The 18632-nt window shown below is 35.8% G+C and overlaps 2 protein-coding genes and 1 pseudogene across 2 annotated transcripts; 2 read left to right on the top strand and 1 right to left on the bottom strand.

Annotated features, from left to right (window-relative positions):
- The first annotated feature begins 4715 nt into the window (after positions 1 to 4715).
- On the top strand, positions 4716 to 6002 carry LOC127813570 (uncharacterized). The gene is made up of 2 exons (XM_052354599.1): positions 4716 to 5379; positions 5723 to 6002. Exons 1-2 carry the CDS (start codon positions 5041 to 5043, stop codon positions 5930 to 5932), a joined length of 549 nt encoding a protein of 182 aa, XP_052210559.1. The 5' UTR covers positions 4716 to 5040; the 3' UTR covers positions 5933 to 6002.
- Positions 6003 to 11579: 5577 nt separating this feature from the next.
- On the top strand, positions 11580 to 13117 carry LOC127795141 (WRKY transcription factor 23-like). Its single transcript, XM_052326622.1, has 3 exons — positions 11580 to 12108; positions 12264 to 12407; positions 12504 to 13117. The coding sequence occupies exons 1-3, from the start codon at positions 11720 to 11722 to the stop codon at positions 12874 to 12876; spliced, it is 906 nt and encodes a 301-aa protein (XP_052182582.1). The 5' UTR covers positions 11580 to 11719; the 3' UTR covers positions 12877 to 13117.
- A 1551-nt stretch (positions 13118 to 14668) lies between these two features.
- Positions 14669 to 18632, bottom strand: part of LOC127800898 (flowering time control protein FCA-like) — a 34418-nt pseudogene continuing 30454 nt past the window's right edge.

The raw sequence follows: 18632 nt of genomic DNA, 5'->3' as shown, positions 1-18632 counted from the left end.
AGAATTCAACTTTTTATCAAAACAAGTATTATAGAAGAATACTCTAGCTAGCTACAAAATATATGAAGTCAGCATCCAAAATTTGATCAAAATTAGGGGTGTCGCGGTTTGATTTGGTCGATTTTAAGTCGATTTAAAGCATCGAACCGCAGGCTCGGTTTTCTACCAAATCAAACCGAGCGGTTTGATTCGGTTCGGAATGCGGTTTGGTTCAGTTCGATTTCCACGGCTTGGCAATTTCTACATTTGGTCCGATCTGAGCCGGTTTGGTTCGGTTCGGTTCGATTCGATTTGAACCGATTCTAAATTTGTATTTTTGCTGCAAATTCACTGTAATACACTGATTGATAGACCTAAAATCCATACACTGTTGCTCGGTTTGATTTGATGCGGAAAATCGAACCGCACGGTTCGGTTCGGTTTCTGCAGTTTGGCAATTTCTACATTTGGTCCGGTCCGTGCCAATTTGGTTCGGTTTGAACCGATTCCAAATTTGTATTTTTGCTGCAAACTCACTGTAATACACTGATTGATAGACCTAAATGAAGGATCATCCCGAGGAAACATAGCATGCAACGGAAGCGGTTTTTAATAAAAAACGTTCCTCGTATTGATTAGAGTCTAGGAAACTTACTTCTCCTACGGATTACCGGACGGAAAGATGCGACAGTCGGAGGATGGGCGGGAGCTTCTTCTCGTAGTGGAGACGACGGTTGTCCTGCAATCCTTCGGCTCCTTCGCATCAGAACTTGAAAGCTCTCTTTCGATCTTCCGAAGTATGACTCGAACTCGTGGCCTCTCTTTCGGTGAAGAAGAGTAAAAGAACCTTGGATGAAAAATAACCAAAAAGACAGAATATATAGGGAGAACCCTAGGGTTAAAACCCTAGTGGGCCAAACCCTAATGGGCCAAGTCCATTTAATTAATTTTCTAATTGGGTTAGCCCAATTAATTAATTAAAGACTAATGAACTATTATTTTATTCTAGCCCAATTAATTATGGACCATTCTGAATAAAATAATTCTCTCTCAATGTAATTCACCCAACAAGCCAAATGTATTAAATAATACATGAGTTATATCGAGCTACTCCGGGGACCAAAAGACAAATTATTCACGACTACTAAAATGACCAAAATATCCCTGCTACCTAGTAGCTATATTTTGTCATTCTAAGTGTTCCAACTATCACCATATGGTAACACTGACCCCACGAATAATTTTGCATATGTAATGTCTTTGACCTACTAGTGTAATGACGAAAATACCCCTCTACGTAACACCCATCATTTAGAAAGGAATAATGTACTAACACATCTCTAAATGATTTCTACCATCCTTAGATCACTAGTCCAATAATCCGTGACTACTCGAATGTACTTGCTTATCACTGGGAGCTACCCAGAAGCACACACTCTTAAGTCACGTTCCCAGGGCCCTGGATTATTTGATTATTCTTGGACAATCACAAGGGGGTGAATCACAGAAACTATCTTGTATTAGTCTGTCTTAGCTAATTAGAAACCATACTCCCAACTCAAAAGGATATTGATCTTTGATAGACCTCACCTACAGTGAATCTAAGAATATAGCTCTAGGTTCACTAGACCACCAACTAATACTCAAGTATTAGAGTACTCGTCCACGTAGTAGCAGTGATAGACTAGCTCCATGATAATTAGTACTTTGTCATTAGCTTCTATCACAGGTCCACTCTACGCATTCCGAATGCGCTTGTACAATTAGAGTAAACGGACTGTTTACTGGCTAAGGCAAGCCATCATCCATTAGGATCTATTGCACAATGATCTTATCATGATAGAATGCCCAGTTCTATCAAAAGATCAAGAGTAATATTTTCTTGCTTATTAAGTACCCATGATTCATGCCTAACTGTGAAGAACGACCCATCACATGAATCACTTACTTAATAGCATGGACACTTTTATAACAATTAAATGCAAATAATATATGTACCATAAACTGAATAAAAGAAACATCATTACCATAAATTAAACAAAACGTGTCTTTAGGGCATACATTTCCAACACTAAAATCCATACACTGTGATTAGCTAAAGCATGCCATGATAGCAACAAAAACAACAGATTCAATTAGTTTAAAAGTCACAATACAACAGATTTAAGTTTACTAAATTTTTGGATCAAGCCAGTTCCCGAATATCAACTTGAAGATCATACCAGTTTAAACACTTAAGCAGTAATGATTGTGTATTATCATAAATGCTCAAGAAGCAGGGAAAGCAATAAGGCGGGTGGGAGAGAGAAAATACAACACTCACTGAAAGTTTTTCCTCACAAGTCACAAGCATTTTGTAACTAAAAATCTTTATAATAAAACAATAGAAAGTCAGAAACAGTTGTGAGAGAGAAAGTCATGAAGCCGTATACCAGCAACCGACGAATCGATCGGAAACACTGGGGGAAGAAGGCAACAGGCTTGGACTGCTGTGAGGCAACACCGTGGCGATGTCAAGAGGTACCAGCAACCGGCATATTGGTGATCGAAAATGGTGGCAATGTTAAGAGGTGCGTCTGCCGTCGATGGGTTGGCGCCGATCGGCGATTCGAGGGTCCAAAGGAGAGAAAGACTGCGGCGGGTGGGTGGGTGGGTGCGGGTTAGGGTTTGGGGGAAATGGGAGGAATATCTGAGGGCATTGGTGCCCCTTTTATATTTTTAATTTTTAATTTTTTTTAATTATATATTATATATATGAGGGCAGTTCGGTTTTGAATTGAACCGTCGATCTGCCAAATCGCAAACCGCGCAATTTGGCAGTTTTTCAAACCGAATCGAACCACCAATTCAAAAAATCGACCGGTTCGATTCGACTCGGCCGAAAACCGCGATCCAACAGATTTTTTGAACACTCCTAGTCAAAACTATTGGAACAAGATCAACTTGGCATTCACTAGTGGAATGGCCTATTCGAACCAAATTCATTATTCAGTATAGGAAATATACTGAATAGTAGAGATTAACCCCTAAATTTTTATTCTAATGAAAGTAAAAAAAAAGCTAATGACAAAGCTTATATATTAAGGCAATCTTTCTTAAATAAGGTTGTATCAAAATAAAATTAGAATACTTAACGAATCAAAATATGAAATGATCAAAATAAGATTGCAAAATATTTCAAAAATTTTATAAAATTATTTGTTAAATTTTTTGGAATGCAAAAAATGATATATGTATTATTTCTTTTTTATCTGTAAGGTCCAATATATATTGAAGGGGAAGAGATAAACATATTTGAAAATTTTCAGATAAGAAATGACGTGATTTTTTTTTCAATAATTGTCAGATAAATTTAACAAATATATTGAAAATGATAAAAATTTAGAATATTTTTCATATATTAACTTTTTCAGTTTATATCTTAATTAACAAACACTATCTAAATGAAAATTAACTAGTGATATACGAGGAAAAACAGAAAAGATCTGTTTGGAATGTGTAGAGAATATTTTGGCGATTAAAAAATGTCACTACAACATTATTCTGAACATACTAGCTGAACCATCATGTGGTGCAACATGAAGATATTCAGCTAAATCTTGTTTCCTGCGACCTATGAAAAAAGAAGCAAGGGCAGAAACAAGAAAGAAAACAGAGAGATATATACCACCAGACGGTAGCAGAAGAAGGGAGCCTACATTCTCTATACCTGTGCCTACACAACATGCAGGCAAATAAGATAATATGAAACATAGGGGTCCAATTACTTACTCCATTACCATGCACACAAATTTTCATGGTTTTAAATGTTTTAGAAACCAATGGCCCATATTCAGCGCTTAGCCAGATGATTTGCTCTTATTTGCTGGCTTAAGAACTATACTTATGCAAGTGCATGTGGCAGCATGTTCTTCGGCCACCCTTTAAGAATAAACAAATAACAAAAGATTGCACTATGTGAATTTATATTGAGAATTTGAGAAGTATACTTCTATCAGCCGAATTCATAAAAAAAAGTTAGTATTCTTGTTCTGTTTGGTTGCCGATCGATAAACTCAAGTAAACCAAATTTACTCACGTAAATCCAATGGAAGAAAAGGCATATATATATATATATATATGTTTCCCTGAGATAATATTAATCATCTCCCACTAGTATACGTGTCCTGGCGGCTTGTTTGAAGCAGACATGTTAAGACATGATTGGCTATTACTCGCATATAAAAAGAATAATCTTTAGGAGTACCTGTGGTTCGTCAATGTTAAAAATCATCTGCCTTATCCAATACAAGGATCTAAGTTCTCCAGTTTGACATATGTACTTTTGCACTAGACATGCTGAGACATGGATGCATGATTTATGATTGGATTGGAAATAATTATAACCATGCTTAGAAGGAAAATCTGGATTAATTCATGAATGTCAGAAAATCATATCCCTTGTCCAAAAACGCAAGGATATCAACTTCTCCAGTTCATGAATGTCAGAAACTCGTTAAACCTGCAGGTGTCAAATACTTTATCCAAATTAAGGCTTCCTCTTGGGGAACATGGGTCTAACCACTATGAATCCCATTATATATATATAATAAGTTACATGTGTACATTGTCTGGTACTGATTGAGCTGGAATGAGCAGATTAAGGAGCCCAATTCAGATTATGTATGCATTGAATTTGGAAAGTGGGGAAGGAATAATCCAGGGTGTTTTGATGAGATGGGAGTTCATAAAAGGGGTGGTTTAGGAAGATGGGTGGTGAAGGGAATCATGTGGGTTCATGTGCATTGAGTTGGAGAACATGAGACCCAAGGCAACTAGCAAAGCAGCCCCCCCCCACCCATTGTACACTTGGCCATCTCTCATTCACTCACCCCGTTTTCTTGGAAGCCTTCCGTGAAGCTGTCTCAGGGCTCCACTCTTAGAAAAACGTGATATTATCCTCCATCCCCACCAAGCTGCTTACTATAAAAACCCCCTTAGTCGCTGCCACTTGGGCATCCGTTTGAGATTTGCTCCTTGACATCAACCAACCAAAGCAAAATACATACAATTGGCGGCTTCATGGGTTCCTCTTCGCAAGCTTTCCTTGATTTCCCAGAAAGTTACAGTACAAAGGATCCTTCGCCTTTGTTGAGAAAAGCTTTGAAGGCGCAGGTGACGAAGAGAAGATTGCAAGGGAGGAAGCAGAAGGCGGCTTTGATGAAGAAAGGGCACATCCGAAGCAAGAGGACCAGAAGGGTTTCTAGAAGGTCCGAAAGCATTGTCGACAAAAGGGTCAGAACATTGAGGAAGCTTATTCCGAAGAGCGAGTCTGTGGGCCTTGACGGGCTTTTCAGGCACACAGCTGATTACATTTTGTCACTACAAATGCGGGTTAAAGTCATGCAGATCATGGTTAAGGTATTGTCCGGGTTCGATGAATGACCGATATATATATATATTTATATATATATATGTGTGATCATTCTTTCTGTTATGGTCTTCATTCTTAATTTTCTGGTTGTAATATCACAGCTTTCGCTTTTGCAAAAGGCCAGCGTTTGTGGGCGTGTTCTTTAGATATAGGGACGGCTTCGTCGATCGATATAAATTGACTGAGAGCCACTAGTGGTCTATAGTTGATTCGTTTTCAATTTTATTTGATTTGATTTACTATTCTATGCTGTTACTTGTCAGCTGCACAACTTGTTTTTGTATTTTTTATAAAGGAGAATTTTTAACTGGTGGTTGCTATTGGGTGCAGCCTATACTTTTGTGGGAATCAAGACATACGAAACTCTTGATTGGGCTGATCTGTCCAGTAAGGTTTAAGCACAAATACCCTGTACAAACAGCCTTGAAACGTGACAATCAGGTTAAAAAATACCCTGGGGCCCCTGCTCATCAACTTCCTTGTGGGCCGACCCAGTTGAAAGATGTGGCCCAATTAAGACTGGACTGCCTGACCAATTGAATGAAAAACACATTTTCTCACCTTAAGATTTGAAAAACATCCAAAATTGTTGTTTATGCTTCTCAACCATCTACAGAATTTAATATACTAGAAAATATGTCCAAAAGACGCATTGTTATTATATTTTAATTGCTATTAACCAATAAATTTACAAATATAAAATTAAAAATTATTTAAGATTTTACCAAACAAAAACTTAAAAACTTTTAATTAGAATTAATATTAATGTTCATTACCAATTTGATCTTCAAATATTATTGTTATTGATATTATGAAACTCGAATTATAATAGTACAAAAATGATATTATTATATCTCTTAAAGTAAAATTGTGTTATCGATAAAATAATATTGTTGCATAACACAATATAGTGTCATTAAGAATATCACAGTATTAACATATTAATCATTATTATTTTTATAATTTAATACTATCAAGTATCAATAACATATTTATGACATTGACAATATTAAAATTTCAATGATGATAATTTATTATTAATAATATTTTCTAACTAAATCATGAACTGAATTGATAATATTATTATAAGATTAATACTATCCATCCAATATTCATGATATTCTCTAATACTATAATATAAATAATTATTAATTATATTAATAATAATTGTATTCTTTTACCCAATTTCAAAAAATTTATATAAAAACATTTTTGTTTTTAATGTTATAACGTTCACGAGAAGACTATAATATTATGATGATTTCATACTTAATTTGTTAGCAAAGTAATGGTGATTTACTAATATCACATTATTGAAGTATTAACAATATTATAATTATATTAAACTTCATATATCAAAAATATTTATGATATAGCTATTATTATAATATCAGAGAAAATATTTGTACTACCAGATATATTTATTAATGATTATTAACATTAATGTGTTAATATTATTAGAAAATTACTACAATTTAATATTAAAACTATTCACATACGTACTAAAACAATTTATTAATAGTATAATATTTTGACCGAATATTTATTATTATAACATATTATAATGACATCATTAAAAATATTATTAACAATAATAAATTAATAAAACTGTATTGCTATTACTGTTACTCAATTTTAAAGTACATAATATTTATCGACTAATAGAAACTCATTGTACTCTTTTATATATTCAAAAGTCTGTTGATCATATGTATTCTTTGGAGATAAGATTTCTTATCTAAATTTCTCTATTCTTCTATAGGTTTTGTGTATAAAGATTTCAATGGTTTTTGTTTTAGATGGCTAACCTAGATGGACGCAAAGCGATCAAAATCTCAAACCCCAGAAGTTTCTGAAATCATGATTCAAGGATTATGATTGAAGTCCTTTCATGGCTTGCTTGTGGGGACTGGAGAGATTTAAGAGAGCCAAGTGGGGCAGGGGGTCATTATCATCCAGCTTGTAATCCCAGTTAGATACCGGCACTGTCTAATCTTTCCGGTGAAAAGACCGGCAGATTTGGGACACTTCCAATACCATTTCACCTATGGTGGGGCATGGCATTCTATCGACTTTATTAGGCAAGATAAGTCAACTAAGCAAGCCAGCGCTATATTATATCGCTATCTGTTGTTGTCCTTACTACTTCGATCGTGTTCGAATTCTCTTTTAGCTTTCAGCTTTCAGTAAACAAATTAAGCTTTGACATGTTCTGGATCTGGTGAATTTTAATGATTGCACTTAATTAGACCTGAATCAGAGCTAAATAAACGGACGGAAAAATCGAATTGAAATTAAGTAAATGGAGATCGAATAACTCTCACCTCACGATTCAATTGCCACGTTCAACTTCTTAGAGGTATTTGATGCGCAAACGTTAACTGAAATTGACCGGCAGCTTGAGTACGGTGAGCATTTCCGGCGCCTATCTGATGTTGAGATCCAAAGCGGTGTCGGCATCGGATTCCTGACAAAGGCAATTGTCGGCAATGTGAATCCAGAAGCGTTCCTTTCACATCTGCAATGAAAAGTGAGAACTCCAGTTTGGATTCTTCGCATATGTTGTGCCGAATCAAAAAGCATTCCGTTCGCATTGATTTCGTGACTAATTCGGCGAACGGAATTGGGCGACTGTTCAATTGTGATTTTCAAAAATTATTCTTGGCTTTTTGGTCTCCGTCCATTTTGATAATTTTCATCATAAAAACTCAAAAATTCAATCCCAAGTCACAATTTTTTAATATTAGTAAAATCTCACTTATATATAGTCTCCGTCTAGCACGTGTTCATAAAAAATTCATCAAGAATAGTATCTATGATTTAATATTTTCATAATGTTTAAATAGCATTCACACATCATAGACTAACTAGTTAGATAAGAAATATCCCTTTTAACTATGACTTGCTCGCTCTTTGATTCAATTCTAAGAATAGAACCCTGCCGCCATTATTTATTGTGAACCATCATAATTAAAAAAATATGCCATACCATACCATACCATAGGTATAAAGGAAGACCTATGCCTCATTTATAAAGTTAGGTTAATTTTCAAGGCACATATTCTATTAGATTTTTTTTTACTCTCCCTTTTCTTGTTTTAATTTTAAAAATAAAATTTGAGAATTCAATGAATTTTCCAGACTTAGTTAAGTTTTAGTCAATGTTAATATTTAATAGTTAACATTTATTAGACTAATTAAAATATGACACTTAAAACTATCATAATAGCGAGTTTAAAAATTCATCAAAATTTTCAATCAGTATTCTAATTTTAAATGGTAAAATCTATATTTATAGATGTAAATATTCACTTAACTTTATGTCTAAATCTGTTATAGTAACATAGTGAGTTTAACGAAGTCAGACCTTACAAAATTACATGTGCCAGTTAATTATAGTGTTATGAAAAGATCATAATCCTTGATTAATTAAACAAATCATTGACCGTCGAGAAGAAGGTAAGTGAGAGAGAGAGAGAGAGAGAAAGACGTAGCAGAACGCATGTGCAATGCAAGGCTCAAGTTGTTGATTAAATATAAAAATGAATTTTGTTTTTTTTTTTATTTTAGCAATTGACAAATAAATGACCACGCACGCACGCAAAACACAAGATATGAACCAAAGCTCAATCTGTATTTAATAATAAGTCCAGTGATCTCCGGGGAATTAAGTAAACTTCTAAAAGCATTCACGGAGAGAGACGGTGGAGATGAGGTCTGAAAATTGGGAGTTGAGCTGCCTGCCTGAATTCGTAAATTGAACAATTTTTTATAAAATATATAAGTGAACGTCCTTTAGAGTATTATTATTATTCATTAAATATATTTGAAAACTCTTTTTTACCACCAAACTCATATAGTCAAAGGATAATTTGTTTTCAATGGGGGAGTGCCCAAACTGAGGGGGACAGAGAGAGAAGACGAGGAGGCTAAATTGGGCCAAGTGGGCCGAGGGAGAAGACCCGTGACAATAGTCAAATCTAGGGCTTCGAGTCCGAGTCCGGACTCTTGACTCGGAGCCAACGATGGCGACTTTTCGCAACCAAACAAAACCACTTTCGATTACTTTAGTATAATAATAATCAACAGACGTAGGCGGAGAGTGTATTTTTTTTTTGTCTGTTTCTTCAAGCTCCCAAACGTATCCCGGAAGCAAGCGCTGCGCGATTTATTTATTTATTTATTAAGATAAATTAAAGGCAATTAAATTAAATACGATATTAGCGATAGACGACGAATCAATGAAAAGAGATGCAAACGGTGCGGTGCGGTGCGAGGCGAGGGTATAATAACGAAGATGATGGAGCCAGCCAGCCACGAGCGTGTTACAGAAGCAAACCTCTTATTCTCTCCCTCCCTCTCTCTCTCTCTCTCTCTGTGTTTTGTCTAGTAGAATATTCCAAAACCGCGTAAAATTGGAGTTTTTTGTGGTAAAGTAATTGGGATAAGTAAAAATTTAACAAATTGATTACATTACCGCAAAAGAATTAGATTGAGACCCGCACGTCCTCTTAGTTTATATATTAATATGAACTCTAAATTTACTTTATTGTGGAGTTTAAGTTAACTTTAATATCAAGTAATTTTAAGAACTTATGTCATGTAAATTTTTATAAATAAAAGTTAATAAAAAAAATTAAAGTATAATGTGATTTTGTGTAAAAGTTTAGATTTATTCATATGTTATTATGTTTTTACAATAATATTTAATATAACGTGTGTAATTTGATATAATATATAGCATATATTATTATAAGACCTACATATAAAAAACGAGCCCCCCCTAATAAGTGGGTCTCAATTGAGTTCTTCTTTTGGTGTGACTTATATAAAATTAAATTTATTTTCTTTCATGGCAAATCCGTCGTCAAATTAAGTAATTTGCCAAAAATGTCCGTAAATTGTGGCGGGTCACGTGCGTCTGACGTCATTGCCGATGGCTTACTTACGCCAGATCTTTGACACGCAGCGAGGGATCCACTCGGATTAAGCGGCACTTTTTTTGTCGTACGACCAAAATTTAACGCTCTTGGGGGGGGGTCACGCGTTGGGCTCCGACTGGCCCAAGCCCAACGGCCATGCGTGTTTATTTTTGTTTTTGCCCATAAAATATATTAGATATTTTTCAAATAGGGTAATGTTACTTATTATTTTAAAACATTAAACAATAATAATAATAATAATAATAATAATAATAGTAATTTATTTATTTATTTAAGTAAATTGAAAATTATGGAAGCTAATATAACACGTGCAGAGACTTTCCTAAAGCGAAAGTAAAAGGTAATTAAAGGACCAAATTTTCCCTCTTTAGTCGGACTTGTATGCAGCAGGGAATGGAAAGGAAAAACCCAACAGATTCGTGTAACTTTTCTAGAAGAGGGAAAATTCAACACAAACTTGGCTTTATTAATTATGATGTTTGTTCATAGTATCATTTTTTAATTTAAAAAATAGCAGACATTAATATGATAAAAGTAGGAGAATTAAAAATTGTGTAAATAACCATATATTAAAGTGGCTGTTGATGTGATAAAATTAAGGGGCGGTGATGTTTTATTATTATTTACAAGCAAGTTAAAAATAAAGGTCTAATAACTCAATTAAAGATAAAATTTATGTAATTAGTTTGATATTTATTGGATCAAGAGATCGATGATGGGGTTTATTCCACAAATTAAAGCAAGATAACAAACTAATTAACCAACCAACCAAGCAAGACAAAAGAGTTACTTATTTTAGGGGGTCCAATCAAGATTTGGTCCTACGTTGGCCACCGCAAAACCAATGTCTTAAGTCTTAACCCTCCTTACATCACATATATATATATGATAAGGTGAATATTTTATTTTTACCCGTGTCACGAAGTATATAAAGAAAAATTACTGGAAATAGTAAAAAGGGTAAAATTATATGAATATTCCATAAGTGGATGAGTTCCCACTGTAACCGGTTTACCGGTCAAAACTACCGTCTGAAAGCGTCGACCACAGTGGCATTAAATTCCCACCGGCAATCGCGTGTTCCGTACAGTACGAAAACCGGCAGTTGCCGGTCAATCTTTGTGGCTAAGCCACCTCCCTCTCTCTCTCTCTCTCTCTCTCTCTCTCTCTCCTTACCCGGATCACATCATCCCCAACCTCAAGTCGTTCTCGTGTTCATACCCTTCGCCTCTTAATAAAACCAAATATTTCTCACTCTTTCTCTCTTCTCTCTCTCTCTCTCTCTCTCTCTCTTTCATTCTCAGCAAGTTTCCCTTCTCTCTCTCTCTCTAGGAAAAGATAAAAGAGGGAGAGATTTTTTGACGTTGATTTCGTGCTTCTGCTGATGATCAATAAACAAACGTATATGGAGAGGCAGCTCGAAGGGGTGAGGATGGAAGATTCGATTCGGCCGTCATCTTTGTCCGATCATTTTCTGGCGAGTAACCAGTTTTCCGCAGGCATGCTGGACTTATACACTGAGAGTGAGAAGAGCTCACTGGGGTTCACGGAGTTACTGGGTCTTCAAGATTTCGCACCTTCCATCTTTGACATCTTCCAACCTTCTGCCTTGCCGCCGACTCAGACTTCAGCCGTTGCAGAATCGCCGGAGGGGTTTAACCAGCCGGCCACGCCCAACTCTTCCTCGATTTCCTCGGCTTCGAGCGGGGCTCACAATGATGAACAGAGTAGGCCCGCAGAGGAAGACGAAGAGCAGCAAAAGGTCAAGAAACGGTGAGTTACATATATATATATATATCCTGATTGTTCTACTTTCCACTTATAGATTGATGGTTTAGTCTTTCCGAAACCCATATACGGAAGATCGAGCAAAAGCGATGGGTTTCGTTTTCTTCACTTGATTTGACGTTTTGGGTTTGTGGGTGTAGGTTGAAAGCCAAGAAAACCAGTCAGAAGAGGCAGAAGGAGCCGAGGTTTGCTTTTATGACAAAGAGCGAGGTTGATCACTTGGAAGATGGATACAGATGGAGAAAGTATGGCCAGAAAGCCGTAAAGAACAGTCCTTTTCCTAGGTATATCATATATTCGTCACAAATTACTTATCATTAATTTGGTACTTCAATTTGGGAAACTTGATCCAAATACGAATGGAATTTATTTTGATCCAGGAGCTACTATCGTTGCACCAATGCTGCGTGTAATGTGAAGAAGAGAGTGGAGCGATGCCACAATGACCCAAGCATAGTCGTGACCACGTACGAGGGCAAGCACACCCATCTCAGTCCGGTGATGCCGCCTCGCCCGGACTCCAGCGTCCTACCACCGACGGCGGCTTTTGATCCGGCGGCAGTGCAAGTGCCTCGCCAATACTCCCAATTCAGCAACCTGCCTCCACTGAACTGCGGCTACTTCAGCTACATGAACCCCGGTGGTGTTTCCGTGAACGAGAGGCGTTTTTACTTTCCGGCGGCTCCACCTTTGCTTGGCGACCATGGCCTCCTTCAGGACGTTTTGCCGTCCCTTACGAAGAACGAAGGGTAGATGAAAACCCAACTCACCACCTGAGCGATATATAGCCTAGTGAGGCCAATGTCCGGTGTTCGAGTCCTCATTAACCCCAAACTCTCCCCCTAGTTCTACTCGCCGCGAATACTCAATTGCTACCCTAGTAGCTAGTGGCACTGTTTATGACGTTAAATTGGGACTCCTGTGTGTCTTTCTTTGTATCTAATGATATATATAACCCGTGATGTTTTTACTGGAAGCCCAGTTGGGTGTGATCCGTCCTGGCGTTTGTTTCTGTCTTCGATCAATCAAACGTACGAAATGCATATGGATGATGGGTAGGGGTTCGATTCATTGAATGGGGTTGTGAAAAGAATCCGAGTGAAAAAGGCATAAAGAAGGAGAAGGAGAAGAAGAAGAAGAACATGCGCATCCAAAAAGAGGCCAAGGAAAGAGAAAGAGCGGCTAAAGAAGACACCGCCAGGATCGCGCTTGGCGTGGAATATGTCGCGAGGCTTTCATCATCTCATCACTGCCCCATCAGATCACATCTCTCATCTCTCTGAATTTAGCTTTATTTATATATATTTATATTTATATATACACTCTTTCAAATTGAATTCCTTATTCTGCTCGACTGGTCGGCTGTGGATTTTTCCATGTGAGTCCAATCCATTGCCACAAATACCCTAGCTAGCTACTTCAAACAAATTCTAGTAACCAATCTTATCTTCTTGCTCAAATTTATTTAACCCCCATTGCTTACCAGCAGGCAGGCAGGCAGGCAGCAGCCCATTGCTTTATTTAACCACGCATAAATAAGGCACCCATCATATGGCACTGATGATATACGGAACTTTAGTTAAGTATATGGGTAGCACAGGCTCAGGCCAAGATATAGGCTTTCTTTTTTCCTAAATAAAGATAAAAAGTTAACATGCAATTAAACTTCCTTAAAAATCTACAATTTAAAAAAAGCCTCGTGCACTGAACCCACATGAAAAAGTATAATCATCCACAGTCACTAAAGCCAGTTCTTTGTAATCATTGTTCTTGTTACTTCCAATTCGTGCAGCTGCTTTTATGAAAAATAATATCTTGCGAGGACTTTGCTTCATTACACGAAAATCATCGCCAAAATGACAAAGACGAGAACTTTTAGGTCAAGATTGCCGAATTCCTTTGAATCAAAATTGTTCTTTTGTATGACATTTGCAGTTGTTCTGTTGGAAAATAATTTTCTCTTCATTAAATTACAAATGAAGAAAATTAAAGTTGGCTCTGCTCTTGCAGAAATATATGATAAAAATTCAGCCAAACCGATTTAACCTTAACGACATGCCAAGCCAAGCCAAGCCAAGCCAATTTTGGGTCTTCAGCTTGAACTTGAAGGAGGAGGCGGAGGTTTTTCAGTGAACAATTTTTTAGGACAGATGTCAACCTGGAAAAAGCCCACGTCACTGTATCCAGCTGGTAGCCACAGACCTATTGTGATTATCCAGAAGCCAAGAACACGTGCGAGAAAGTTGAAAATTTATCACGTGGCACAACCTCCGCCATTTAAGCATCGCCTCTCAAAAGCAAATTTCCTTCAGATTGTTCATCATATATAAACTCGTACGAAACAGACCTAATTCTGGAAAAGCAAAAGCTTTTTTGCAGAGATAAAACATCAACTGGCTGACAAATCTGTGAATAGAAAATGCGACGACATATGGCAATCATCCAACGTTATAAAAGAAGAACACTAAGAACGAAATGATGGTTAATAATAATAATAATGACAAGATATTCGTAAAATTGGAGAATCAAGCAAAGCTCTTCATCGGGAAGGAAGGAAGGAAGGAATTAATAATCTACTCTGGGAAAAGGCTCTATTAACCAACCAGGTTCAACAATGAAAATGACGGTACCAACAGTTACAAGAAAAGAAAAGAAAAGAAAAGAAAGCACTAGAAATTGCAGAACGAGTTTTTAGTTAGGGCTTGTGACCAGCCATAAACATCTCCTCTTGATAATGCCAATACCGCTTACATTTCATCATCATTGCCGCCTTTTACTTGCATACAATTAAGTTCCTGAAAAGCCAAAACATGCCAATGACAAGAAATTTATTAGAACATACGCTCCTGCGGACAAAATAAAAAAAAAAGTACAAACCCTTACACAGCTGCAACACTTAGCAAGCCATCATGTCATTTAGGTTCCATTATAAACTATTTACTGCCAGAGAAAATCCATACTTTAGCCCTTTCTACTTTCACATTTTTTTTTTATAATTATCTAATTTTTTATTATTTTAATTATACCCCAAAATTTAATTTTCAAATTAATTTAATTCTTATACTTTACTCTTTTCTTTTTTTCACATAACAATTAACAATTCAAACATTTAGTTGTTTCAATCACACCCCCTTATTATATTTTCGAATCAATTTAACTCTTATATTTTTATATATAAAAAAATATAAAATAAGATAATAAAATATACTCATATTAAAATACATGAATTCAATTGATTCAAAAATACATATAATTAAAACAATAAAAATTTGAATTATCACAAAAAAAAAAAAAGTTTCATAGACTAAAAAATAAAAGTCCACGAATGTAATCGAAATAATAAAAATTCAAGTGACTACACGAAAAAAATGTGAATAGAAAAATACAAATATAAATTTGATCCATCCTTTACCATACAACCTCAGGCAACTGAGTGCCACTAAGAGTTCAAAATTGATATCTATTTCCTACAGAGGGAAAATTCACATGCATTATTAGATAAGGAGGTCAAAAGCAAACAGTTTTCAGATAGTTTTGACCCCATGTTATGGCCATAAATACGCGCTGTTAAACCATAAGAATCTGGATTGTACTTGCTAGACAACTCATCAGTGGAACGTATGTCAGCACCGCTCAAATAATGCAAGCCTTCAAAAGCAAACAGTTTAGAGGAGGATTGTTCTACTGAGAGTGAGAGCCTAAAATATCTAGCCAGACTGTACAAGTTACCTCAAGTTTTAAGGTTTCAACCACGTCGAAACCTCTCTGACAGACAGTGAACTTGCACTTGGAAACAAGCGTTACATTGTGATGTACAGAATTTAGGATCAAATCTTTGATTGTAAAATCTATTTTTTCTTTAAAAAAAAACATGTGCCAAATATAAGACTTGACTTTTCTCTTTGTTTAACTGCTATAAGACTGACTTTTTTTATTATGGCATGGAATGTCAAGCAATTAAGTACTAATATGTGCCAAATATAAGAAAACTCACCAAGCATATTAAAGCGAAGAACGGCCATACAAAACAAAAAAATAACAGAATTAGAAATATGATTATCCGCAATAAGCGTGGAATGGTGCAGAAGCAGGATAGCAAGAAAATGCCCAGAACATTGAAGAAGAAGAAGAATCCAGGGAAGATGAATAAGAGTTGGGGAGAGAGATTTTAGCAGGGGAAAATTTTCATCAATTGTATTCCAATCAAATAATCTCAATAATTTCTGATTACATCAGTAATGCCTATTTTTAGGCTAAAACTAATATTCAAGTTACAATTATCCAAAGAAATACATAAAAGCTAAAATCTAAATTAAAAAATTAAATAAAATCTAAATCCTAATATCATATATTAAAATTAAATAATTCCAATTTCTCATAGGGTGCATATTAAAGATAAGATGCGTGAATGTGTTCAAGATAGTTTGAGCAGGAGATAAAAAGACCAAAAGATGCACCTGAAAGGAGAGTATATAAAATGGAATAAGTCTTGACAAAAAAGATAGAAAAGACCAAAAAACACTTTAGTAAAAAATTCTCAAGCATTACATGAGATATAATGGTTTCAAAAAAAATAGAGATAGCAAACTAGAATTCATGTAGCTAACCTCACCTATTGCCATTGAGCATTAAGAATAGATGTTGTATAAAGGGCTAGGTGCTAAATAACGAAAAGTGATATTGGTAAGGTGAAGCATCAAATGGTGCCGTTTGAGCTTGGAGATAGGAAGGCCACGTGTGGCAATCGCAAGCTGCCTTGTGGCATCAAAAGTACGACCACACACGGCAACCATCCCTTGCTTCATCAGGCACTCAGTTGCCTTTTTGTTGGAATATTGATCGTGTTGCATGATCTGATCTCAGTCATTCATCCTACATTTATGAGGCTCCATCCCAGTTGTCCAGAATTGCTATTTATCTCTCTCCTCAGGATATAGAGCATCAGACAAGAAAAAAAGGGGGGGGGGGGGAATGAGAGAGGTTGTCGTCTTCGACCTAGGGTTTTGGGGGGTTTCTCTCGGGTTTGCTCTGTAAATACTCTGTAAATATTTTTTTTTTTCTGTAAGTATGTATATGTTTTTCTTGTTCTCTGGTTCGATTGATATAGCATCTAATCTATATTTGTGATTATTGGGACAATTTTGTTAGTGAACCAGTGATGTACAGAGAGGGTTTGTGAGTTGTTTATGTGGATGTAATTTCCGTTTATCATATAGTGCAATAAGCTCTCCTTACCCGAGCTCAATGTGGACGTAGCCCTAATTTTGGGATGAACCACGGTAAATCCTTAGCCTCTTCTCTTTCCTTTATACTTTTAGTTTATGTTTATATTCTGAATTTGTGTGTATGCTTCCAGCCATGAAGGTAAGTTTCCTGTGATTGAACTTATTCTGGTTTTTCTATGAAGTCTTTGTCTATTCGTAACAGTGGTATTAGAGCACGGTTGTTAAGATCGTCTCTTAGGGTTACAAAGTACAAAGTTCAATCTGAGTCTGGTTAATTCAAATCTAGGGTTTCATCTGTTTGCATGGTCTAGGATTTTTCTGAGAGTCTTTGTCAGCAGGTGTTTGTTGTGGGTGTCTGTTAGAGTCTAAAGTCTTTTATGTTACCTTCATGCAAGGCGAAGATGGTGTCTACCCGATTTGAAATCAGAACATTTGATGATAAAGGTGATTTCGGAAGTTGGAAAAAAAAAATGATAGTGTTTCTCATCATAAGGTACCGATAACACTTGAACCAAATGATCGAAAATGGTCTGTAGATCAATTTGCTAGGACCAATGAGATCAGAGAGGAGATTTTTAATCTGATATTCCTCGATTTGGGTGACAACGTAATCCGAAAGATAGACAGTATGACTAACCCTCTTGACCTTTGGAATAAACTTGATTATTTGTTTTCTGTTATGACTGCACCTAATTTAGTTTATTTGAAAAGCATGCCATGCTATTTAATTTTAAGATGAATACCTCTAAGACTATGGATGAAAACATAGATGAATTTACTAGGCTTGCATTGTTATTAAGAGGTACTAATCAAAGCATTAGATGACACTAGTGAAGTAATGATTTTGTCAAATTCTTTACTTGATGATTATAATGTTGTTAAGCATGCTTTAAGATATAATAGTATTGTACCTAGTTTGGATCTGGTAATTTCTGACATTAAGGCTAGGGAATTGGAATTAAGCACTTCTAGGAAATCAGGCAATAACCTGTTTGCTAAGAGTAAAAATGATAAAAGGCATAATATAGGGAATGCTGATCAATTGGTGGGTCAGGGCTAAAGGATAAAAAGAAAGAAAAGAATGGAAAACAAAAATGAAAATGCTATCATTGTGAAAAGGAGGGGCATATTAAAAAGTACTGTTATGATTTCATTAGGAAACAAAAATAAAGGAAAATATGACCACAACTGTTAATAACTCAAATTGTTTGGCTGAAGTGCTTACTGTGTTTGATTTCTCTGTTGATAATGAATGGATTATAGACTTTAGTTGTTCATTTCATA

The sequence above is a fragment of the Diospyros lotus genome, chromosome 1, assembly GCF_014633365.1.
Source record: "Diospyros lotus cultivar Yz01 chromosome 1, ASM1463336v1, whole genome shotgun sequence".
Taxonomy (NCBI): Eukaryota; Viridiplantae; Streptophyta; class Magnoliopsida; order Ericales; family Ebenaceae; genus Diospyros; species Diospyros lotus.
Note: the sequence above shows the minus strand (reverse complement) of the source record. Positions and strands in the feature narration are given on the sequence as shown.

Bases quoted from the DNA above. Each gene is read 5' to 3' on its own strand.
- LOC127813570 (XM_052354599.1), top strand. From the start codon at position 5,041: ATGGGTTCCTCTTCGCAAGCTTTCCTTGATTTCCCAGAAAGTTACAGT. The intron at 5,380-5,722 runs GTATTGTCCGGG...TATTGGGTGCAG, and splicing joins TCATGCAGATCATGGTTAAG to CCTATACTTTTGTGGGAATC.
- LOC127795141 (XM_052326622.1), top strand. From the start codon at position 11,720: ATGATCAATAAACAAACGTATATGGAGAGGCAGCTCGAAGGGGTGAGG. The intron at 12,109-12,263 runs GTGAGTTACATA...TTGTGGGTGTAG, and splicing joins CAGCAAAAGGTCAAGAAACG to GTTGAAAGCCAAGAAAACCA. The intron at 12,408-12,503 runs GTATATCATATA...ATTTTGATCCAG, and splicing joins AAGAACAGTCCTTTTCCTAG to GAGCTACTATCGTTGCACCA.